This window comes from Rhinoderma darwinii, chromosome 4 (assembly GCF_050947455.1).
Source record: "Rhinoderma darwinii isolate aRhiDar2 chromosome 4, aRhiDar2.hap1, whole genome shotgun sequence".
Taxonomy (NCBI): Eukaryota; Metazoa; Chordata; class Amphibia; order Anura; family Rhinodermatidae; genus Rhinoderma; species Rhinoderma darwinii.
Genome location: NC_134690.1, coordinates 382,925,432 through 382,952,461, shown reverse-complemented (window position 1 = coordinate 382,952,461; position 27,030 = coordinate 382,925,432). Strand labels below are relative to the sequence as shown.

General features: G+C 41.7%; 1 protein-coding gene across 1 annotated transcript in view; it reads left to right on the top strand.

Moving 5' to 3' along the window:
* The window catches only part of ABCG8 (ATP binding cassette subfamily G member 8), a 52,625-nt gene that overhangs the window by 12,107 nt on the left and 13,488 nt on the right, over positions 1 to 27,030 (top strand). Inside the window, exons 4-8 of the mRNA XM_075864580.1 lie at positions 1,504 to 1,742; positions 4,013 to 4,145; positions 5,713 to 5,982; positions 8,857 to 9,019; positions 9,795 to 9,890. Coding sequence (XP_075720695.1) covers positions 1,504 to 1,742; positions 4,013 to 4,145; positions 5,713 to 5,982; positions 8,857 to 9,019; positions 9,795 to 9,890 — 901 coding nt within the window. The remainder of the gene's footprint in view (positions 1 to 1,503; positions 1,743 to 4,012; positions 4,146 to 5,712; positions 5,983 to 8,856; positions 9,020 to 9,794; positions 9,891 to 27,030) is intronic.

The following is a 27,030-nucleotide window of genomic DNA, read 5'->3' as shown; positions in this document are numbered from 1 at the left end:
TATAATTATTAGTTTAAAAGGGTTTATCAACTCTCGATACTTCCTCTGATCAGCTAAATAAAGGGGCTGTGCTGGTTCATTGTTTACCCAGTCACAGCGCCATACATACTGTTGTGGCTGTGCCTGGTACTGTAGCTCTGTCCCAATCACTTAAAAGGGACTGAGCTGCAGTGAGCTGCATGACCAGGCGAAGCCTTTATTCAGCTAATCAGCAGGGTTGTCGAGATTCAGACCTAACTAATCAAATATTGATGGCATATCCTAATTATAGGCCAACATTATTAAAGTCCAACAAAACTCTTTAAGGAGTGTACACACATGTAGTGCCTGCCGGGAGGCCAAGGTGTGCACGCCGAGCTGCCATGCAACTTTACCAACGGCCCATTTTTAAAATGATTGTTAATGCCTGCATGTTGTTGAAGGTATACAACAGTTTAATCTGCAAAAAACGCATGGACATTAAAGGGGTTGTCCACCTTCTGACAACTGATGACCTATCCACTGGATAGGTCATCAGTATATCATCGGTGCGGGTCTGACACAACCGGACGCCGTACCTATAAGCCGCTCCGGTGGCCTGCAGGCACCGGATGTTGTGGCATATAATGCTATGTACGGAGCCCAGAAGCAGTTGGCGCTGTATATAGCATAGCGGCCGTGCTGCAGAACTGCAGGTCCGCTCCTATTCACTTGAATAGGAGCAGTACTGCAGCTCGGCCGCTATTCCGTGGCCGGAGCTAACTGCTTCCGGCATGTACGTCTGGTGCACGGAGGCACCGGACCAACTGATCTGTACGGGGCCCGGGTGTCGGACCCCCACAGATCATGTACTGATGACCTATCCGGTGTATAGGTCATCAGTTGTCAGAAGCTGGAAAACCCCTTTAACAATGATTTTAAAAACACACGCTGATTTGAAGTAAAACTGTATGGCAGCTCAGTGTCTGACTGCACAGTGAAATTAAATTGGTGGTCTGAAAGAGATGAAAGATAAAATTTAACACGTAAGGCCTCATGCACACAACAGAGCCTTGTACACTGAGTCGTAGGCAGTCCACGTGCCTCTGTCTGGTGATAGAATACGGCGTAGAATTACAATGGTATGCTCCCCTAGGAGATTCCAGTGGAGAATAGGTTTGTAATGCGGTGTCTACAGCAACATGGCACCATATTTTTTTGTCTAATTTCTACGGAATTCGTCAGAAATTAACCTTTGTATGATTCTTTATGAAATTGGAGGCATTCAGGTGTGGTAGGTCCCCATAGACTTCTATGAGCTAGTATTACAGCTCCATATAACTCAGCGGTTGTATGGCTCCATAATAAAGTTGCGTGCATTAGCCTTTAGATGAATATTTAGTTTTTTCAATAAGCAGTAAGCAATGCTTCCATCATCATCATCTAACATAAATAAATGTGGTCACAGTTTCTGGAACTCTTTTATGATCCTGATTCCTTATATATAAACTGAAATATCCTCCACCCTATTGTCTGTCTTTGTAGGTTGTGGAAGGACAACGTTATTGGACATTATTACATGTAAAGATGAAGGAGGGAAGATTAAGTCAGGTCAAATCCTTATAAATGGGAAACTGAGCACCAAGCAGCTGGTAAAGAAGAGTGTAGCTCATGTGCGGCAAGATGATCAACTGTTACCGCATCTCACTGTCCGGGAAACATTGTCTTTTATTGCAAAACTTCGTCTTCCCACATCGTTTTCGAAACAGCAGCGGCAAAAACGGGTGAATGATATACATGTACTTTTAATATAATTTAAATGTTATGAGGAAAGACAGACACAGACAGACAGACAGATATATATCATAGATAGATATATATATCATAGATAGATAGATATGACATAGATAGATAGATAGATAGATAGATAGATAGATAGATAGATAGATAGATAGATAGATAGATAGATAGATAGATAGATAGATAGATATGACATAGATAGATAGATAGATATGAGAGATAGATAGATCGATCGATAGATTAGATAGATAGATAGATAGATAGATAGATAGATAGACAGACAGACAGACAGACAGACAGACAGACAGACAGACAGACAGACAGACAGACAGACAGATAGATAGATAGATAGATAGATAGATAGATAGATAGATAGATAGATAGATAGATAGATATGAGATAGATAGATAGATATGACAGATAGATAGATAGATATGAGATAGATATTAGATACAGTGAAGGAAATAAGTATTTGATCCCTTGCTGATTTTGTAAGTTTGCCCACTGTCAAAGTCATGAACAGTCTAGAATTTTTAGGCTAGGTTAATTTTACCAGTGAGAGATAGATTATATAAAAAAAAAAAAAGCAGAAAATCACATTGTCAAAATTATATATATTTATTTGCATTTTGCACAGAGAAATAAGTATTTGATCCCCTACCAACCATTAAGACTTCAGCCTCCTCCAGACCAGTTACACGCTCCAAATCAACTTGGTGCCTGCATTAAAGACAGCTCTTACATGGTCACCTGTATAAAAGACTCCTGTCCACAGACTCAATTAATCAGTCTGACTCTAACCTCTACAACATGGGCAAGACCAAAGAGCTTTCTAAGGATGTCAGGGACAAGATTATAGACCTGCACAAGGCTGGAATGGGCTACAAAACCATAAGTAAGACGCTGGGTGAGAAGGAGACAACTGTTGGTGCAATAGTAAGAAAATGGAAGACATACAAAATGACTATCAATCGACATCGATCTGGGGCTCCATGCAAAATCTCACCTCGTGGGGTATCCTTGATCCTGAGGAAGGTGAGAGCTCAGCCGAAAACTACATGGGGTAACTTGTTAATGATCTCAAGGCAGCTGGGACCACAGTCACCAAGAAAACCATTGGTAACACATTACGCCGTAATGGATTAAAATCCTGCAGTGCCCGCAAGGTCCCCCTGCTCAAGAAGGCACATGTACAGGCCCGTCTGAAGTTTGCAAATGAACATCTGGATGATTCTGAGAGTGATTGGGAGAAGGTGCTGTGGTCAGATGAGACTAAAATTGAGCTCTTTGGCATTAACTCAACTCGCCGTGTTTAGAGGAAGAGAAATGCTGCCTATGACCCAAAGAACACCATCCCCACTGTCAAGCATGGAGGTGGAAACATTATGTTTTGGGGGTATTTCTCTGCTAAGGGCACAGGACTACTTCACCGCATCAATGGGAGAATGGATGGAGCCATGTATCGTCAAATCCTGAGTGACAACCTCCTCCCCTCCACCAGGACATTAAAAATGGCTCGTGGCTGGGTCTTCCAGCACGACAATGACCCGAAACATACAGCCAAGGCAACAAAGGAGTGGCTCAAAAAGAAGCACATTAAGGTCATGGAGTGGCCTAGCCAGTCTCCAGACCTTAATCCCATCGAAAACTTATGGAGGGAGCTGAAGATCCGAGTTGCCAAGCGACAGCCTCGAAATCTTAATGATTTACAGATGATCTGCAAAGAGGAGTGGGCCAAAATTCCATCTAACATGTGTGCAAACCTCATCATCAACTACAAAAAATGTCTGAATGCTGTGCTTGCCAACAAGGGTTTTGCCACCAAGTATTAAGTCTTGTTTGCCAAAGGGATCAAATACTTATTTCTCTGTGCACAATGCAAATAAATATATATAATTTTGACAATGTGATCTTCTTTTTTTTTTTTTTATATATAATCTATCTCTCACTGGTAAAATTAACCTAGCCTAAAAATTCTAGACTGCTCATGTCTTTGACAGTGGGCAAACTTACAAAATCAGCAAGGGATCAAATACTTATTTCCTTCACTGTAGATAGATAGATAGATAGATAGATAGATAGATAGATAGATAGATAGATAGATAGATAGATAGATAGATAGATAGATAGATAGATAGATAGATAGATAGATAGATAGTCATAAAATATTTATTGGAAAACTCCCATAACAAATTCTTGTGACGAGTTGTAAAAACATTTTATTTATGTTTTTGCTTGTTCTAATATAAAAAAGGTAGAAGACGTCATAGCAGAACTTAGGTTACGACAATGTGCAAACACCAAAGTAGGAAATGAATACACGCGGGGAGTATCTGGTGGAGAAAGGAGAAGAGTGAGCATTGCAGTACAACTATTGTGGAACCCTGGTAAGTTGCCTGAAAGCAAAAATGTATAATACGCCACAAAAAAGACTGATTCCCAGAGCACCTCAATGGCAGATTGTAAAAATGTGACTAACAGTAGCGGCACATTTGATATTAGAGGGGTTAGCCAACATTTAAACATTGGGTTGTAAGTAAATCAGTAAACTTTCCGATTGTACTTACATTACCGATTCTGTGCCGGGCCTTGTTCGGAAGAGTGTGTGGTCCATAGTAATTAAATGTCACCTGACTATAGCAGCCAAATTCGTACATAGTAAAGTCACTATGGCAGGCAGCAGTTGTCCATCATGGTCAGGTGACATTTTATCACTATGGACTACACATCATTATGTACCCTTGCAAAAAGCAGTGTTGGGAGACACAGGAGACCAGAGTTAGGGGACTCACAGAAAAATGGGTGAGTATATTGAATTTGATATTTTTATATATTTATATAATAAGATATTTTTAGATAATGATATAATAATATATAATTATAACCACTTTAAGCGTTAGAAATAGAGAAATATAATCTACATGGTCATAAAAAGTTGAGAATTTAGCAAAAGTAAGTGAAACCCTGTTTTGTTAATCTGCCACATTAGCACCTAACTCTAAATATTACTAGTTAAGAGTATTAATCTTCCATGCTTAGCTGTTGTAAAGATCTTACATTATCATGTACAAAAAATAGAAGTACTGGCTGTCAGGGAGAGGGACCCAGAATTTGTTTATAAGAATTCTGGGGTAGTGGGGAGATACCGGCAGGTAATCTTATCACATCCCAAAGAAGTTCATACAGAGTTGAATTCGATGGGCTGACCATGTAATGCATGGACATGTCAGGTCGAGAGACTCTCTTTGTAGCCACTCTCCACTTTGGCAAATAAATAAGGGTCCTGAACAGGGGACCCCCTCTATTAAAGGGGTTGTTTCATCAGAGATAACCATTTCAGAATGCGACCCCTGGGGCGATCATATTCAGGTCTCGCTCCCGACACCCTCAGGAAACAGGTGATTTTGAAGGCTGAAGCAGCGGCCAGCCAGGAATTTTCCCTGTAGCGGACCCTTTAGGTGAAATGTAGTATTACATGGTAGCCATTCAGATAAATGGCCATCCTTGTAATCCAAGAACAGCTTTAGTCTGTCAGAACGGGAGTCGGCTCTCCACTCTGGCTCATATAGGGGGATCCCAAGCAGGGACCACCCTCTATAATGTCCATATGCTCTAATAGAGAATGTGGTTAGGCGTTGTCTTTATGAATCTTTTACTCAGACTTCTCTAATAGGGTATTTAAAAATGTAATTTCTAAACAAGATAAGCCTTTTTAGGGGCGTTTAAATTTTCTATCATTTCTACATAGTGTTGCTATATTCTTTGTGACTATATGGACGTACCTGTGCAGAGGGAATACAGTGGACCCAGGTTGTTTTCTTCAGCTAGTAGGGTAGAAGTAGTTGCGTTTAATTCACCCACTGCCATGTTACAAAATATGTAGTTGGGGGAAAAATTATAATTTACCTACCCATAAAGTGTCTAACGTCTTTCAACACATCTTCCTCTGTACAGGCATTTTGATACTTGATGAGCCAACATCTGGCCTAGATAGTTTTACTGCGCACAACCTTGTGATAACCTTGTCCCGGTTGGCCCGTGGAAACCGACTGGTCCTATTATCTATCCATCAGCCCAGATCTGACATTTTCCAGCTCTTCGATTTAGTTCTACTTTTATCATCAGGAGCCACCATCTACTCTGGAACAGCAAAAGACATGGTTCAGTACTTCTCATCTATAGGATACCCATGTCCCCGATATAGTAATCCTGCAGATTTTTATGGTAAGTTAAACTTTTTTTTAAATAAAATTTACGTAAGTCATACACATTTAACAAAGTTCAGAGATTTAGTGAAAAAAAATTGATAAGCAAAGTGACTTTCATTCCAATCATAGTAAATCACTTTGGGGTATACTTGAAAATTTTAATTATGGCCAAATCTTTGTTTGAAAAGAATATTTTATGTATTTTATGTAAAATTATTTTGTATGTATTATACACTATATAGAAAGCATAAAATACATTGAATATATATTATGGGAAATCTGGCTGGGATCAAGCATCACTGTAATAATTAGTGGATATCTGGGAAAAAAATTGCTCCTTGTGTCGGGCGCTTCTGTGTAACTGATGCGGTGATTACCACAGACCCATTGGGTATATGACAAAACTATTGAACAATTTGTTATAAAACAATAAAATAAATAAAAAAGATAAAAAGGACTGACAGTTTAACCTGGGTGTGAACCATATGATATGACTATTTAAGATGAATGATGTTTAACACTTCTATGCCTGACGAAGATCTCAGCACGAGGTTGAAACGCGTTGCAGCAGTCCTTTTTACCTTTTTTATTTCTTTTATTGTTTTATAAAAAATTGTTCAATAAATAGTTTTGTCATATACCCAATGGGTCCGTGGTAATCACTGCATCAGTTACACAGAAGCGCCCGACGCAAGGAGCAATTTTTTCCCCAGATATCTATGTTTGATGACCACGTTAAGGAAACTCCAGCTTAGGAGGTATCCACCGTGGGTCGGCTCCAGAGGCTAGCACAGTGTACCGGAAACTATATCAGACGAGCAACAAAGTTAAGTTGTGCTGATGATTTTGCACAACTTCACCAGGTGAGTCGATTACAACTCAATTACAAATAAAAGATACCACCAGCATATACAGTATCACCCTAGAGGAGCGCCGTTTCTCTTTTTGTTTTTTATCTCCAAGCATGTAGTAATTAGTGTGGTTTCTCCTGTTGACCATTGAGGAAGTTACACAAATTCTATATAGAAACTTAAAGAGGTTGTCAACTTTAGAAAACCCATTTTCATATACCCTATTAGGAAATTCTGGGCGGGGGGGTTCTCTGTTCAGGATTATAATTTCTTGGCCAGCATGGAGAGCGGTTACAAAGTGCCTATTGATATGAATGGGCACTGTGTAATGCTTAATTTCACCTTTGGTGGCGCTGTAGGAAAAGTTATTTGCTATGTTTTCCTGCAGCGCCACCAAATTACAGCTGATCGCTGGGGGTCCCAGCGGAGGAACACTTTGTGATCAGCTGATTGTCAAGGGAACCTTCTAACAAGTAGGGCTTGTTTAAAGCAGTGAACTCCTTTATATCGATTTTCCAATTATACTTACTCTGCTCAAGCAGCTAGGGCATAAGTACTATAGAGAAAGACCATGCGGCTGCTATGGTATAACTGAACAGAGGAGGCCCAGGCCATGTTGCCCTCATTCTTATTTTATTGGGTGGTGAGAACCTTTTCAGGGATCCTTACAACAATAGTAAAGAAGGGTGCGGGGAATCAACCCAAGGCTTATAAAAAGGTGATGGGAGAAATAAGTCTCAAGTCTTCTGTGTGGCGGCATCAACCAGCATCAGAATAGGCCCCATTTTAATCTCTGCTATAATCCTTAATTACTCTATGTATGCCCTTGTCAAGCAGTCTAAAAAAAGACCTAGAAATCCCAAAAATATTTGAGCTAGATTTGAAGTCGATTTGAAGTCGATTAGATTTGAAGTCGATTAAATTTGAAGTCGATTTGAAGTCGATTTGAAGTCGATTTGAAGTCGATTTGAAGTCGATTTGAAGTCGATTTGAAGTCGATTTGAAGTCGATTTGAAGTTGCAGCACAGTGGGTCAGTGGTTAGCACTGTTGCCTTGCAGCGCTGGGGTCCTTGGTTCAAATCCAACCAAGGACAACATCTGCAATGTAGTTTGTGTGGGTTTCCTCTGGGTACTTTGGTTTCTTCCCACACCCCAAAAAAACCATACCAATAGGGAATTTAGATTGTGAGCCCCAATGGGGACAGTAAAAGAGGACCTCTGTACAGCGCTGCGTAATATGTTGGTGCTATATAAGTTACTGAAATAAATAAGTTGCCAGCAAATTTAAAACAAGTATTGGCAAATAAGATATATATTGCTTAGGATATTTAGAAAACTTGGTATGTCTGATGATATTTCCCACCACCAAGGCACTTAAACATTATCAACTGATTATGAAGAGATATATCACTTAAGTTTTTGACAAGGTTTTGCTCATCCACACAAACGGAAACAGTGTGCATGTCAGTGTCCATTATCATATGAGTGGACAGGTCATGGCAGTACAGGAGGTATTGTAGTCAAAGATAATTAATAAGTCCAACATACTGGCCCACACTTGCCTGTCAGCTGAAACCTACCACCCAAGAGTCACTGCATGGGACCCACCAAGTTACACTTGTATTCATGTAATAGGCACTAATGTGCAACTATGGAGCCCATTACTTTTACAGGTCTCAGTTAATCTTTGGTCTCCCAGGAACAACACCATATGGGGTAGGAAGGGTGCATAAAGGTCATATTAATTATTCTTTCATTATCCCCAGAAGAGCCCACAAATTTTGTAACCTATGTTACAGATATCTATCGATAGATAGATAGATAGATAGATAGATAGATAGATAGATAGATAGATAGATAGATAGATAGATAGATAGATAGATAGATAGATAGAAGGTCTAGGATTTGACTGATTATAGTACAATGGAAGAATTGTACTATAATCAAATACACTTAATAAATAAATGAAACCATAAAGTTATTGACACCTTATATAAACCAGCTATTAAATTTCATGGATTTACTCTCTTTCTTATCAGTTGATCTGACCAGTATTAACTATCGAACCAAAGAGGAAGAATTGGAAACATTGGAGAGGACAAGGTCTCTAGCAGAGATTTTCTGGGAAAAAGTGAAAGACTTTGATGATTTCCTTTGGAAGGTTAATGATGGAAACAGGGAACTTACATCCAGTGAGACATGGTATGTGTCTACAAGTATATTTGATGACACCCACGGTCAGAATTTAATTTCTTAAAAAAAATAAGCAGTAGGTGTATTTCAGTGTTGTAAATTATCCAAACCATAGGCTCAATATTAAGTAATTCAGGAAAAAACTAACAAATAAATATATTTCTAGAGTTTTCATCTTATTTTATGTTGTTCTAGATAGCAGATTTTAGTTCTATTGCTTTCTTAATAAGTTACTTGACAACCAATGATGACCAGCTTAATAAATAATCCTGCAAACAAATATAGGTGGGAAATATCAAATTGAAATTGATAACATTTTGAAAAAAAAGAGGTTATTGTAAGGGGATTGCCCTAAATGGCCAACCACTTTTTAAATGGAAGTCGCCCTGGTGATCGGTTGTGATCACTGTGAGATACTGCATTTAGCTGCACATTTTCCCTCTAGCGGCCACTATAGGCAAAATGTAGTATTATATGGCGCAATTCAAATTAGTAGCTGACCATGTAGTAAATGCTCATGCCGAGTCCACCAGAGCAGGAGTTACTTTATTAAATAAAGAGTGGTTTCATGAGTTAAATTGTGCTTTCTGTATATTTCATTTAATGTGCAGATTTATGCTTTACATATCACATACTATATTGTGCCATACCTCTGATTGGTGTATTTAATATGGAATGTCCACATTGTACATTTTTACACTGAGTAGTAATAAAGGTGTATATTTCATATTATGGAATGAATCTGAATTTATTCTCTTTGTCATTTTTATGTTGTCTGTCTTAGCATGCCCACTACTCCTTTGGAAAAAGCGATCAAGATAGATGCAAATGAAGTTGATGAGCTGCCAAAAGGTCTTCATCAATTTGCAGTATTACTAAAGTATGTTCTACTACTTTATAAACTAAAAATATATAAAGGGAACATAGTATAATGCTTGTAAGAAACCACAACTCATCCAACCTGTCCACGTGTTGTGTATGGTGCTATAGCTCAGCCCTATCAATTTCAATGAAGCAGAGCTGCCATACCATACACAATCCGTGGACTGGTGTAACGCTCTTTTGGGCAGAAAGCTGCCAGGTTTATCCAAATCTGGACCACCCCTTTAATTTACCTGAGGATTGTATTATAGAGCAAAAATATAGGTTAATCTTTGATGAACCTTCAGTTGTATGTTAGGGAACTGCATATACTGCATGCTCTTTTTGGCTCCATCTGCAGAATACAGATCCCATTTTTGGATCCTGTATGCTCTAAAGGTAAAAACTGGAAAGGCTGTTGTGATTTGCTGAAAGTCTCCATCACAACTCCTCTTTTTATTGACAAAATACAGGGACTGAGGCAAATATTAAAAGGGTTGTCTCACAACATCAACCTCTTTCCATATGCCCTATTATGTTATATGGATATTATAAAGGAAGCCTCTCGGTAGAGAAGTGAGCCGCTTGTCCATGTTTAACATGATCGGCCATTCACTTTAATGTCACGTAATATTAAGTTTCTCCTGCAGCGGCTGCTGCAAGGAAGAGATATGGCCGGCAGCAAATTCCTCAGGCAATATCAGTTATCCGCTGGGGGTCCTATAAGCCGGGCCTATGGCTACAGCTGATCACCTTGCCGGCTTTAATTAAAAAACCCTTTAAAGAGGATGTACCATCAATAGAAAAGGCCATATATAAACTCAATATACATTTTAGAGTAACTTTGTAAAGTATTGTTTTTAAAAAAGAAAAAATCCTCTTATTTATGGTAATTATATTCTTGTAATATCACCTCCTGGTGTTCAAATATATAGGTCTCTGCACGCCATTCTAAAGAAATTCAGATGTGCATGCACAGTACAATACAGTTAAAGAAAAAGGCATATATTTAAGGCAAGACATATGCCTTTCGTCTACATTTCAGAGTACACAGGCTTCAAGCAGTAATGGTTAAAGCCATTAGATAACCTCCTCACCAGTCCGTGCTGCTCTCCTCCTTATCGGGACAGACATAAGAACTATTGTTCAGCACAAGCAGTGAAGTGCCTATCTAATGGCTTTTTTCCTCACTGCTTGCAGTCTATATACCTCATACTGCCCATGCTTGGCTTTCTTTCTCTCTGTTTGTTTCACGGATAAGTTTAGAAGCTGCATATCTAACAGAGCTTTACTAGAATAACATGCTGAGACCTATACATTTGAACACCAGGGGGTGCTATAAAATGTATAAATAGTTTATACAGGGTGGGCCATTTATATGGATACACCTAAATAAAATGGGAATGGTTGGTGATATTAACTTCCTGTTTGTGGCACATTAGTATATGGGAGGGGGGAAACTTTTCAAGCTCGGTGTTGACCATGGCGGCCATTTTGAATTCAGCCATTTTGTATCCAACTTTAGTTTTTTCAATGGGAAGAGGGTCATGTGACACATCAAACTTATCGAGAATTTTACAAGAAAAACAATGGTGTGCTTGGTTTTAACGTTACTTTATTCTTTCATGAGTTATTTACAAGTTTCTGACCACTTATAAAATGTGTTCAAAGTGCTGCCCATTGTGTTGGATTGTCAATGCAACCCTCTTCTCCCACTCTTCACACACTGATAGCAACACCGCAGAAGAAATGCCTACCGATCTGACCCCCTTAGACTTTTATCTTTGGGGTCATCTGAAGGCAGTTGTCTATGCTGTGAAGATACAAGATGTGCAGCAACTTAAACTACAGATACTAGAAGCCTGTGCTAGCATTTCTTCTGCAGTGTTGCTATCAGTGTGTGAAGAGTGGGAGAAGAGGGTGAAAGACTAAAGTAACATTAAAACCAAGCACACCATTGTTTTTCTTGTGAAATTCTCGATAAGTTTGATGTGTCACATGACCCTCTTCCCATTGAAAAAACGAAAGTTGGATACAAAATGGCCGACTTCAAAATGGCCGCCATGGTCAACACCCAGCTTGAAAAGTTTCCCCCCTCCCATATACTAATGTGCCACAAACAGCAAGTTAATATCACCAACCATTCTCATTTTATTTAGGTGTATCCATATAAATGATTCACTGTATATAAGATAGCAAATGTCGTTCAAAAATGTAAATATATTCACCGCCTGATAGAACGATTAAAAATTGATTTTATTGTTAAATTGATAAAAGATATGGCTCAACCAGCCATTATTTCCAGAAACAGGCAAAAGCAAGTGATTGGCGACAGTAGAGGTGTATCAGAGTGAACGAGGTTTCTCAAACACTCCAAGACCACCCTCCCTGTTTATTGTATAATATTTCGCTACACCCTTGCCAATAGATAACAATCTATCCAGATCCAACGCGTTTCAGCAACACATCAAGAGTGATGCCTCATCAGGGATTACTAGATAGCAATTTCAGTTAGAATTGTTAGGTTACAAAAGCTGGATAGCACTGTATATGTGCAGATTTTAGCCTCCAGACGCGTGAACGGCTCTGATACAATGACCGCATACGCGCCCGAGAAGCTGCAGGCTTATACGATTGAGAGCCCGCCCTCATTCCAATCGTCACCGGAGCAGCCGCCAATCCGCATACAACACGCACATTGTGACGTGCCGGAGGCGGCGCCTCACGACACAGACAACCAATGAAGGTATCTGGACGACAAGCGTCCATAGTTACTAGGGGACGCTAGACGCGGCTCCTAAACTGCTGTCAAAATCAAACAGCAAGGAATGGAAAAGGAACGAATGTCCCTCCTATCACACATAACACCGTCCCCAAACAAACGGGGTAGTGTGAGGTGGAGGAGATAAGTATCACGGGAGTCGTCAAGAGAAGACTGACCCCCAGTGATTCCATAGTTGCCTAGCAACTTATCGTTACCCTACTAGCCAGGGATAAGACTCAGATAGAAGATGGACATAGCCCAATATCCCACAAGGACTATGTATAGAAGTCCTATACGAGCCTCCTCCCAAACAGAAACGGAGGGTGCCCGGCGGAGGAAAAACCCCCATCCATAGTCGCTCCCTAAATCTCAAGATGCGATAGGTAGACATAAAAAGTAAATAGAAAGGAAAAAAGTCAGCAAGTGGAGAATAATGCACCCACAAATCGCAATAAAAAACGCATAGTATGAACAGGGACTGAAATACCATTTATCAGTCAAAATATTGATATATTCACAGGGACATCCCCAATTCTCAGAGATGCCCCTGTCAGTCAAAATACTATATATTGGTATATTCACAGAGATAGCTGGGAGTAACCAAAATAACAACTAATCGCAGTAGACACAAACGACTCGACAAAGAAGAATGAGAAATAAGAGGCGCAATGTATCTAGAGAAAACAAGAATAGGAGATTTGTTCATTCAATCCATGAGGATTTATGGTCTGCATCCTAAAAAATCCATTCAGCCTCCTTTTGTAAAATTTTCTTGTCCAGATCCCCCCCTCTCGCGAGCGGTCTGACATATTCAATTCCCTGAAAGCCAAGAGCAGTAACATCCCCATCGTGACAGGACCATACGTGTCTTGATACCGGGGTGTCCACCTTCCTTCTGACATCCCCAATGTGGTCACGGATCCTTCTCCTAAACTCCCTTTTTGTTTTACCCACGTACTGTAGACCACATCTACAGGTAATCATGTATACAATGCCTTTCGTTTTACAGTTGATATATGATCTATTGTCAAATGTTTTACCAGTTTTCGTGCTACTGAAATTCCTGCTACATATAATGGACACACATGCTTTGCATGTTCCACATCTAAAGGTACCTTTTAGACTGTTCTCCAACCAAGTACTGCACTGTGCCTGTGGTAGTAGATGACTATGAACCAAACGGTCCCTAAGGTTCCGCCCCCTCCTGTATGTAATAAGCGGGGAGTCTCCTACCAGGTCCCCCACATCGGGGTCTGCCTTAAGGATGCCCCAGAAACGTTTAAGAACTTCCCTCACCTCTCTACTGGCAGAGTCAAAAGTACCGATCACCCTGATCGACTCTTCCTCCACTCTCTTCGGTTTAGGGTTCAGGAGATCGTTCCTGTTGCAACCCAAGGCATTTTGATATGCCCCTCTCAGTACATCCCTGGGGTACCCCCTATGTCTGAATCTATTCTCCAGGTCACGTGCCGATACCCTAAAGTCCGAAATGGTGGAACAATTTCTACGTGCCCTGAGATACTGGCCCTTCGGTATTCCTCTCTTCAGACTAGTTGGGTGCCAGCTTTCCCAGCGCAGTAAACTATTGGTCGCCGTCTCTTTGCGGTACATGTTCGTCTGTAGCATCCCTGTGTCAGTTTTGGAAATCAGAATATCCAAAAATGTAATTTTGGTATCTTGGATTTCAGATGTAAAAAATAGTCCCAATTCATTGGCGTTCAGCATCTCCACAAACTCCTGAAAATCCTGCCTAGTCCCTGTCCACAAAATCAAAATGTCATCTATAAATCTAATCCAAAGTAGGATAGATGATGACCATCTGTCCATAAGGTCACTGAACACAACCTCTTTTTCCCACCACCCCAGATAAAGGTTGGCAAAGGTAGGAGCACAAGGGCTACCCATGGCCACTCCTCTGAGCTGGTGGTAAATCTTCTGATCAAATAAAAAGAAGTTGTGTTCTAAAACAAATCTCAACAGTTCAATGGTAAATTTATTATGGGCCTGATATTGTATCCCTTTATCCATTAGGAAATATTCAATGGCTCTACATCCCTGATTATGTGGGATGGAGCTATATAGGGACTCAACATCCAAAGATGCCAACAAAACATCGCCATCGCAGCGTATACCCTCCAGTCTTCTCAGTACATCCATGGTGTCCCTCACGTATGATGGCAGGGACACCACGAATGGCCTGAGGACCTGGTCCAGGTAAAGACTCGCATTCTGCGTGAGGCTGTCAATCCCCGATACAATGGGGCGACCTTTCAAAGGATTCACCCCCTTATGTATCTTGGGCAGGCTATAAAATGTTGCCATTTGAGGGTGCTCCTTAAGTATAAAATTCATCTCTCTGTCATTAATAAGATTGCCTGATTTCGCTGGACCAAGGATGTTCAAAAGTTTATCTTTAAAGTTTGCAGTAGGATTGCTGGTAAGTACCCCATAACAATTACGATCATCAAGGATGTCATGGCACATTTTACTATATTGTGGTCGATTCATCACCACAATATTCCCCCCTTTGTCAGAGGGCTTTATAATGATATTATCATCCCTTTCTAAAGATAGTAGGCCAGCCATCTCATTGCTAGAAATATTGGAATAGTGTTCTCTTTGGTTGATCAATTTTAGCTGATCCTCAACCACCTTCACAAAAACATCAATCGGTGTGTTGTCACTTAGGGGTGCATATTTTGTAGATGGAACCCGTAATTCGGTAAATGGGCCCTTGCCCTCCTCCCTGTGACCCTCCTCCCACAGACCCTCCAATAGTCTAAAATGTGGGAGATCTTCCTCCATGATGCCCAGATCAAGACATTGTCGTTTATTATGCATCTTAAAAAACTTTTTCCACTTCAATATTCTAGCAAAAAGGTTCAAGTCCTTGACCCAAGTAAAGAGATTAAATTTGTTGGTTGGGACAAATGATAGACCCTTACTAAGTACTCCCAATTCGTCTCTCGTGAGGTTACGTGTGGAGAGATTAACTACCTGGAGCCTATCACTTTCCCCTGATACGGTGCCTAAAGCTCCCTTCTGTCTCGCAGAAGGTACTCTGAAATCGGGTGGTTCTTGGCTAAAAAACCACCCCGCTGCTGACTCTTTCCTCTTCCTCTGCCTCTAATGTTGGGACGGGTCGGGTATCTCCCAGTCTCACTCCCTCCCCGACCTCTCCTAGGTGGGTTCCTACCAAATTCAGAGTCTGATTGTTCCTGCTCCGATGAAGATAAATCGGTGTCAGGCTCATGAGATACACCAGACCTGGCACTATAGTCAAAAATTCTACCTTCTTTGAAGTCCAACGTGTCACGTACAAACTGGAAATGCTTCCTTTCCTTAATGTGACACGTGAACTTCTCTATTGCTTGTTGTAAAACAACCTCTTTTCTTTCGTATTCCAGATTGTTGTTAAATTTTTTTACAGCAGCAATGCACTCCTTCAATTCTTGAGTGCTGCGTGCCAAATTGATATTCTCTTCCTCAAGTAAAATCCCCATAAACCTCAATGAAGACTCAATCGATTCTTTTTCCCACTTTTTTAAAAGTTCAGGTGAACGAACCCTTACTGCAGGAATAAGGGTGATTCTGAGGCCCCTCGGAACAATTTTATTTTTGATGTATGTCTCTAATGTTTGGATTTCCCACCAGGATCTAATATGGTCTTTATAAACTTTGGTAAGTTGTCGAAAAGAGGCAGTAACACTTAAATTTTGAGATTGCGATATGAGCTCTTTATCTGAGAAAACCTCCCTAGCATCTGTAAACCATTTTTCTGTATTGATATCGCTAGTTAGGAATCCTGCCATCCCCACTCAATAAGGAGTTAAATAAATGATTCACTGTATATAAGATAGCAAATGTCGTTCAAAAATGTAAATATATTCACCGCCTGATAGAACGATTAAAAATTGATTTTATTGTTAAATTGATAAAAGATATGGCTCAACCAGCCATTATTTCCAGAAACAGGCAAAAGCAAGTGATTGGCGACAGTAGAGGTGTATCAGAGTGAACGAGGTTTCTCAAACACTCCAAGACCACCCTCCCTGTTTATTGTATAATATTTCGCTACACCCTTGCCAATAGATAACAATCTATCCAGATCCAACGCGTTTCAGCAACACATCAAGAGTGATGCCTCATCAGGGATTACTAGATAGCAATTTCAGTTAGAATTGTTAGGTTACAAAAGCTGGATAGCACTGTATATGTGCAGATTTTAGCCTCCAGACGCGTGAACGGCTCTGATACAATGACCGCATACGCGCCCGAGAAGCTGCAGGCTTATACGATTGAGAGCCCGCCCTCATTCCAATCGTCACCGGAGCAGCCGCCAATCCGCATACAACACGCACATTGTGACGTGCCGGAGGCGGCGCCTCACGACACAGACAACCAATGAAGGTATCTGGACGACAAGCGTCCATAGTTACTAGGGGACGCTAGACGCGGCTCCTAAACTGCTGTCAAAATCAAACAGCAAGGAATGGAAAAGGAACGAATGTCCCTCCTATCACACATAACACCGTCCCCAAACAAACGGGGTAGTGTGAGGTGGAGGAGATAAGTATCACGGGAGTCGTCAAGAGAAGACTGACCCCCAGTGATTCCATAGTTGCCTAGCAACTTATCGTTACCCTACTAGCCAGGGATAAGACTCAGATAGAAGATGGACATAGCCCAATATCCCACAAGGACTATGTATAGAAGTCCTATACGAGCCTCCTCCCAAACAGAAACGGAGGGTGCCCGGCGGAGGAAAAACCCCCATCCATAGTCGCTCCCTAAATCTCAAGATGCGATAGGTAGACATAAAAAGTAAATAGAAAGGAAAAAAGTCAGCAAGTGGAGAATAATGCACCCACAAATCGCAATAAAAAACGCATAGTATGAACAGGGACTGAAATACCATTTATCAGTCAAAATATTGATATATTCACAGGGACATCCCCAATTCTCAGAGATGCCCCTGTCAGTCAAAATACTATATATTGGTATATTCACAGAGATAGCTGGGAGTAACCAAAATAACAACTAATCGCAGTAGACACAAACGACTCGACAAAGAAGAATGAGAAATAAGAGGCGCAATGTATCTAGAGAAAACAAGAATAGGAGATTTGTTCATTCAATCCATGAGGATTTATGGTCTGCATCCTAAAAATCCATTCAGCCTCCTTTTGTAAAATTTTCTTGTCCAGATCCCCCCCTCTCGCGAGCGGTCTGACATATTCAATTCCCTGAAAGCCAAGAGCAGTAACATCCCCATCGTGACAGGACCATACGTGTCTTGATACCGGGGTGTCCACCTTCCTTCTGACATCCCCAATGTGGTCACGGATCCTTCTCCTAAACTCCCTTTTTGTTTTACCCACGTACTGTAGACCACATCTACAGGTAATCATGTATACAATGCCTTTCGTTTTACAGTTGATATATGATCTATTGTCAAATGTTTTACCAGTTTTCGTGCTACTGAAATTCCTGCTACATATAATGGACACACATGCTTTGCATGTTCCACATCTAAAGGTACCTTTTAGACTGTTCTCCAACCAAGTACTGCACTGTGCCTGTGGTAGTAGATGACTATGAACCAAACGGTCCCTAAGGTTCCGCCCCCTCCTGTATGTAATAAGCGGGGAGTCTCCTACCAGGTCCCCCACATCGGGGTCTGCCTTAAGGATGCCCCAGAAACGTTTAAGAACTTCCCTCACCTCTCTACTGGCAGAGTCAAAAGTACCGATCACCCTGATCGACTCTTCCTCCACTCTCTTCGGTTTAGGGTTCAGGAGATCGTTCCTGTTGCAACCCAAGGCATTTTGATATGCCCCTCTCAGTACATCCCTGGGGTACCCCCTATGTCTGAATCTATTCTCCAGGTCACGTGCCGATACCCTAAAGTCCGAAATGGTGGAACAATTTCTACGTGCCCTGAGATACTGGCCCTTCGGTATTCCTCTCTTCAGACTAGTTGGGTGCCAGCTTTCCCAGCGCAGTAAACTATTGGTCGCCGTCTCTTTGCGGTACATGTTCGTCTGTAGCATCCCTGTGTCAGTTTTGGAAATCAGAATATCCAAAAATGTAATTTTGGTATCTTGGATTTCAGATGTAAAAAATAGTCCCAATTCATTGGCGTTCAGCATCTCCACAAACTCCTGAAAATCCTGCCTAGTCCCTGTCCACAAAATCAAAATGTCATCTATAAATCTAATCCAAAGTAGGATAGATGATGACCATCTGTCCATAAGGTCACTGAACACAACCTCTTTTTCCCACCACCCCAGATAAAGGTTGGCAAAGGTAGGAGCACAAGGGCTACCCATGGCCACTCCTCTGAGCTGGTGGTAAATCTTCTGATCAAATAAAAAGAAGTTGTGTTCTAAAACAAATCTCAACAGTTCAATGGTAAATTTATTATGGGCCTGATATTGTATCCCTTTATCCATTAGGAAATATTCAATGGCTCTACATCCCTGATTATGTGGGATGGAGCTATATAGGGACTCAACATCCAAAGATGCCAACAAAACATCGCCATCGCAGCGTATACCCTCCAGTCTTCTCAGTACATCCATGGTGTCCCTCACGTATGATGGCAGGGACACCACGAATGGCCTGAGGACCTGGTCCAGGTAAAGACTCGCATTCTGCGTGAGGCTGTCAATCCCCGATACAATGGGGCGACCTTTCAAAGGATTCACCCCCTTATGTATCTTGGGCAGGCTATAAAATGTTGCCATTTGAGGGTGCTCCTTAAGTATAAAATTCATCTCTCTGTCATTAATAAGATTGCCTGATTTCGCTGGACCAAGGATGTTCAAAAGTTTATCTTTAAAGTTTGCAGTAGGATTGCTGGTAAGTACCCCATAACAATTACGATCATCAAGGATGTCATGGCACATTTTACTATATTGTGGTCGATTCATCACCACAATATTCCCCCCTTTGTCAGAGGGCTTTATAATGATATTATCATCCCTTTCTAAAGATAGTAGGCCAGCCATCTCATTGCTAGAAATATTGGAATAGTGTTCTCTTTGGTTGATCAATTTTAGCTGATCCTCAACCACCTTCACAAAAACATCAATCGGTGTGTTGTCACTTAGGGGTGCATATTTTGTAGATGGAACCCGTAATTCGGTAAATGGGCCCTTGCCCTCCTCCCTGTGACCCTCCTCCCACAGACCCTCCAATAGTCTAAAATGTGGGAGATCTTCCTCCATGATGCCCAGATCAAGACATTGTCGTTTATTATGCATCTTAAAAAACTTTTTCCACTTCAATATTCTAGCAAAAAGGTTCAAGTCCTTGACCCAAGTAAAGAGATTAAATTTGTTGGTTGGGACAAATGATAGACCCTTACTAAGTACTCCCAATTCGTCTCTCGTGAGGTTACGTGTGGAGAGATTAACTACCTGGAGCCTATCACTTTCCCCTGATACGGTGCCTAAAGCTCCCTTCTGTCTCGCAGAAGGTACTCTGAAATCGGGTGGTTCTTGGCTAAAAAACCACCCCGCTGCTGACTCTTTCCTCTTCCTCTGCCTCTAATGTTGGGACGGGTCGGGTATCTCCCAGTCTCACTCCCTCCCCGACCTCTCCTAGGTGGGTTCCTACCAAATTCAGAGTCTGATTGTTCCTGCTCCGATGAAGATAAATCGGTGTCAGGCTCATGAGATACACCAGACCTGGCACTATAGTCAAAAATTCTACCTTCTTTGAAGTCCAACGTGTCACGTACAAACTGGAAATGCTTCCTTTCCTTAATGTGACACGTGAACTTCTCTATTGCTTGTTGTAAAACAACCTCTTTTCTTTCGTATTCCAGATTGTTGTTAAATTTTTTTACAGCAGCAATGCACTCCTTCAATTCTTGAGTGCTGCGTGCCAAATTGATATTCTCTTCCTCAAGTAAAATCCCCATAAACCTCAATGAAGACTCAATCGATTCTTTTTCCCACTTTTTTAAAAGTTCAGGTGAACGAACCCTTACTGCAGGAATAAGGGTGATTCTGAGGCCCCTCGGAACAATTTTATTTTTGATGTATGTCTCTAATGTTTGGATTTCCCACCAGGATCTAATATGGTCTTTATAAACTTTGGTAAGTTGTCGAAAAGAGGCAGTAACACTTAAATTTTGAGATTGCGATATGAGCTCTTTATCTGAGAAAACCTCCCTAGCATCTGTAAACCATTTTTCTGTATTGATATCGCTAGTTAGGAATCCTGCCATCCCCACTCAATAAGGAGTTAAATAAATGATTCACTGTATATAAGATAGCAAATGTCGTTCAAAAATGTAAATATATTCACCGCCTGATAGAACGATTAAAAATTGATTTTATTGTTAAATTGATAAAAGATATGGCTCAACCAGCCATTATTTCCAGAAACAGGCAAAAGCAAGTGATTGGCGACAGTAGAGGTGTATCAGAGTGAACGAGGTTTCTCAAACACTCCAAGACCACCCTCCCTGTTTATTGTATAATATTTCGCTACACCCTTGCCAATAGATAACAATCTATCCAGATCCAACGCGTTTCAGCAACACATCAAGAGTGATGCCTCATCAGGGATTACTAGATAGCAATTTCAGTTAGAATTGTTAGGTTACAAAAGCTGGATAGCACTGTATATGTGCAGATTTTAGCCTCCAGACGCGTGAACGGCTCTGATACAATGACCGCATACGCGCCCGAGAAGCTGCAGGCTTATACGATTGAGAGCCCGCCCTCATTCCAATCGTCACCGGAGCAGCCGCCAATCCGCATACAACACGCACATTGTGACGTGCCGGAGGCGGCGCCTCACGACACAGACAACCAATGAAGGTATCTGGACGACAAGCGTCCATAGTTACTAGGGGACGCTAGACGCGGCTCCTAAACTGCTGTCAAAATCAAACAGCAAGGAATGGAAAAGGAACGAATGTCCCTCCTATCACACATAACACCGTCCCCAAACAAACGGGGTAGTGTGAGGTGGAGGAGATAAGTATCACGGGAGTCGTCAAGAGAAGACTGACCCCCAGTGATTCCATAGTTGCCTAGCAACTTATCGTTACCCTACTAGCCAGGGATAAGACTCAGATAGAAGATGGACATAGCCCAATATCCCACAAGGACTATGTATAGAAGTCCTATACGAGCCTCCTCCCAAACAGAAACGGAGGGTGCCCGGCGGAGGAAAAACCCCCATCCATAGTCGCTCCCTAAATCTCAAGATGCGATAGGTAGACATAAAAAGTAAATAGAAAGGAAAAAAGTCAGCAAGTGGAGAATAATGCACCCACAAATCGCAATAAAAAACGCATAGTATGAACAGGGACTGAAATACCATTTATCAGTCAAAATATTGATATATTCACAGGGACATCCCCAATTCTCAGAGATGCCCCTGTCAGTCAAAATACTATATATTGGTATATTCACAGAGATAGCTGGGAGTAACCAAAATAACAACTAATCGCAGTAGACACAAACGACTCGACAAAGAAGAATGAGAAATAAGAGGCGCAATGTATCTAGAGAAAACAAGAATAGGAGATTTGTTCATTCAATCCATGAGGATTTATGGTCTGCATCCTAAAAATCCATTCAGCCTCCTTTTGTAAAATTTTCTTGTCCAGATCCCCCCCTCTCGCGAGCGGTCTGACATATTCAATTCCCTGAAAGCCAAGAGCAGTAACATCCCCATCGTGACAGGACCATACGTGTCTTGATACCGGGGTGTCCACCTTCCTTCTGACATCCCCAATGTGGTCACGGATCCTTCTCCTAAACTCCCTTTTTGTTTTACCCACGTACTGTAGACCACATCTACAGGTAATCATGTATACAATGCCTTTCGTTTTACAGTTGATATATGATCTATTGTCAAATGTTTTACCAGTTTTCGTGCTACTGAAATTCCTGCTACATATAATGGACACACATGCTTTGCATGTTCCACATCTAAAGGTACCTTTTAGACTGTTCTCCAACCAAGTACTGCACTGTGCCTGTGGTAGTAGATGACTATGAACCAAACGGTCCCTAAGGTTCCGCCCCCTCCTGTATGTAATAAGCGGGGAGTCTCCTACCAGGTCCCCCACATCGGGGTCTGCCTTAAGGATGCCCCAGAAACGTTTAAGAACTTCCCTCACCTCTCTACTGGCAGAGTCAAAAGTACCGATCACCCTGATCGACTCTTCCTCCACTCTCTTCGGTTTAGGGTTCAGGAGATCGTTCCTGTTGCAACCCAAGGCATTTTGATATGCCCCTCTCAGTACATCCCTGGGGTACCCCCTATGTCTGAATCTATTCTCCAGGTCACGTGCCGATACCCTAAAGTCCGAAATGGTGGAACAATTTCTACGTGCCCTGAGATACTGGCCCTTCGGTATTCCTCTCTTCAGACTAGTTGGGTGCCAGCTTTCCCAGCGCAGTAAACTATTGGTCGCCGTCTCTTTGCGGTACATGTTCGTCTGTAGCATCCCTGTGTCAGTTTTGGAAATCAGAATATCCAAAAATGTAATTTTGGTATCTTGGATTTCAGATGTAAAAAATAGTCCCAATTCATTGGCGTTCAGCATCTCCACAAACTCCTGAAAATCCTGCCTAGTCCCTGTCCACAAAATCAAAATGTCATCTATAAATCTAATCCAAAGTAGGATAGATGATGACCATCTGTCCATAAGGTCACTGAACACAACCTCTTTTTCCCACCACCCCAGATAAAGGTTGGCAAAGGTAGGAGCACAAGGGCTACCCATGGCCACTCCTCTGAGCTGGTGGTAAATCTTCTGATCAAATAAAAAGAAGTTGTGTTCTAAAACAAATCTCAACAGTTCAATGGTAAATTTATTATGGGCCTGATATTGTATCCCTTTATCCATTAGGAAATATTCAATGGCTCTACATCCCTGATTATGTGGGATGGAGCTATATAGGGACTCAACATCCAAAGATGCCAACAAAACATCGCCATCGCAGCGTATACCCTCCAGTCTTCTCAGTACATCCATGGTGTCCCTCACGTATGATGGCAGGGACACCACGAATGGCCTGAGGACCTGGTCCAGGTAAAGACTCGCATTCTGCGTGAGGCTGTCAATCCCCGATACAATGGGGCGACCTTTCAAAGGATTCACCCCCTTATGTATCTTGGGCAGGCTATAAAATGTTGCCATTTGAGGGTGCTCCTTAAGTATAAAATTCATCTCTCTGTCATTAATAAGATTGCCTGATTTCGCTGGACCAAGGATGTTCAAAAGTTTATCTTTAAAGTTTGCAGTAGGATTGCTGGTAAGTACCCCATAACAATTACGATCATCAAGGATGTCATGGCACATTTTACTATATTGTGGTCGATTCATCACCACAATATTCCCCCCTTTGTCAGAGGGCTTTATAATGATATTATCATCCCTTTCTAAAGATAGTAGGCCAGCCATCTCATTGCTAGAAATATTGGAATAGTGTTCTCTTTGGTTGATCAATTTTAGCTGATCCTCAACCACCTTCACAAAAACATCAATCGGTGTGTTGTCACTTAGGGGTGCATATTTTGTAGATGGAACCCGTAATTCGGTAAATGGGCCCTTGCCCTCCTCCCTGTGACCCTCCTCCCACAGACCCTCCAATAGTCTAAAATGTGGGAGATCTTCCTCCATGATGCCCAGATCAAGACATTGTCGTTTATTATGCATCTTAAAAAACTTTTTCCACTTCAATTTTCTAGCAAAAAGGTTCAAGTCCTTGACCCAAGTAAAGAGATTAAATTTGTTGGTTGGGACAAATGATAGACCCTTACTAAGTACTCCCAATTCGTCTCTCGTGAGGTTACGTGTGGAGAGATTAACTACCTGGAGCCTATCACTTTCCCCTGATACGGTGCCTAAAGCTCCCTTCTGTCTCGCAGAAGGTACTCTGAAATCGGGTGGTTCTTGGCTAAAAAACCACCCCGCTGCTGACTCTTTCCTCTTCCTCTGCCTCTAATGTTGGGAGTGCATTGCTGCTGTAAAAAAATTTAACAACAATCTGGAATACGAAAGAAAAGAGGTTGTTTTACAACAAGCAATAGAGAAGTTCACGTGTCACATTAAGGAAAGGTAGCATTTCCAGTTTGTACGTGACACGTTGGACTTCAAAGAAGGTAGAATTTTTGACTATAGTGCCAGGTCTGGTGTATCTCATGAGCCTGACACCGATTTATCTTCATCGGAGCAGGAACAATCAGACTCTGAATTTGGTAGGAACCCACCTAGGAGAGGTCGGGGAGGGAGTGAGACTGGGAGATACCCGACCCGTCCCAACATTAGAGGCAGAGGAAGAGGAAAGAGTCAGCAGCGGGGTGGTTTTTTAGCCAAGAACCACCCGATTTCAGAGTACCTTCTGCGAGACAGAAGGGAGCTTTAGGCACCGTATCAGGGGAAAGTGATAGGCTCCAGGTAGTTAATCTCTCCACACGTAACCTCACGAGAGACGAATTGGGAGTACTTAGTAAGGGTCTATCATTTGTCCCAACCAACAAATTTAATCTCTTTACTTGGGTCAAGGACTTGAACCTTTTTGCTAGAATATTGAAGTGGAAAAAGTTTTTTAAGATGCATAATAAACGACAATGTCTTGATCTGGGCATCATGAAGGAAGATCTCCCACATTTTAGACTATTGGAGGGTCTGTGGGAGGAGGGTCACAGGGAGGAGGGCAAGGGCCCATTTACCGAATTACGGGTTCCATCTACAAAATATGCACCCCTAAGTGACAACACACCGATTGATGTTTTTGTGAAGGTGGTTGAGGATCAGCTAAAATTGATCAACCAAAGAGAACACTATTCCAATATTTCTAGCAATGAGATGGCTGGCCTACTATCTTTAGAAAGGGATGATAATATCATTATAAAGCCCTCTGACAAAGGGGGGAATATTGTGGTGATGAATCGACCACAATATAGTAAAATGTGCCATGACATCCTTGATGATCGTAATTGTTATGGGGTACTTACCAGCAATCCTACTGCAAACTTTAAAGATAAACTTTTGAACATCCTTGGTCCAGCGAAATCAGGCAATCTTATTAATGACAGAGAGATGAATTTTATACTTAAGGAGCACCCTCAAATGGCAACATTTTATAGCCTGCCCAAGATACATAAGGGGGTGAATCCTTTGAAAGGTCGCCCCATTGTATCGGGGATTGACAGCCTCACGCAGAATGCGAGTCTTTACCTGGACCAGGTCCTCAGGCCATTCGTGGTGTCCCTGCCATCATACGTGAGGGACACCATGGATGTACTGAGAAGACTGGAGGGTATACGCTGCGATGGCGATGTTTTGTTGGCATCTTTGGATGTTGAGTCCCTATATAGCTCCATCCCACATAATCAGGGATGTAGAGCCATTGAATATTTCCTAATGGATAAAGGGATACAATATCAGGCCCATAATAAATTTACCATTGAACTGTTGAGATTTGTTTTAGAACACAACTTCTTTTTATTTGATCAGAAGATTTACCACCAGCTCAGAGGAGTGGCCATGGGTAGCCCTTGTGCTCCTACCTTTGCCAACCTTTATCTGGGGTGGTGGGAAAAAGAGGTTGTGTTCAGTGACCTTATGGACAGATGGTCATCATCTATCCTACTTTGGATTAGATTTATAGATGACATTTTGATTTTGTGGACAGGGACTAGGCAGGATTTTCAGGAGTTTGTGGAGATGCTGAACGCCAATGAATTGGGACTATTTTTTACATCTGAAATCCAAGATACCAAAATTACATTTTTGGATATTCTGATTTCCAAAACTGACACAGGGATGCTACAGACGAACATGTACCGCAAAGAGACGGCGACCAATAGTTTACTGCGCTGGGAAAGCTGGCACCCAACTAGTCTGAAGAGAGGAATACCGAAGGGCCAGTATCTCAGGGCACGTAGAAATTGTTCCACCATTTCGGACTTTAGGGTATCGGCACGTGACCTGGAGAATAGATTCAGACATAGGGGGTACCCCAGGGATGTACTGAGAGGGGCATATCAAAATGCCTTGGGTTGCAACAGGAACGATCTCCTGAACCCTAAACCGAAGAGAGTGGAGGAAGAGTCGATCAGGGTGATCGGTACTTTTGACTCTGCCAGTAGAGAGGTGAGGGAAGTTCTTAAACGTTTCTGGGGCATCCTTAAGGCAGACCCCGATGTGGGGGACCTGGTAGGAGACTCCCCGCTTATTACATACAGGAGGGGGCGGAACCTTAGGGACCGTTTGGTTCATAGTCATCTACTACCACAGGCACAGTGCAGTACTTGGTTGGAGAACAGTCTAAAAGGTACCTTTAGATGTGGAACATGCAAAGCATGTGTGTCCATTATATGTAGCAGGAATTTCAGTAGCACGAAAACTGGT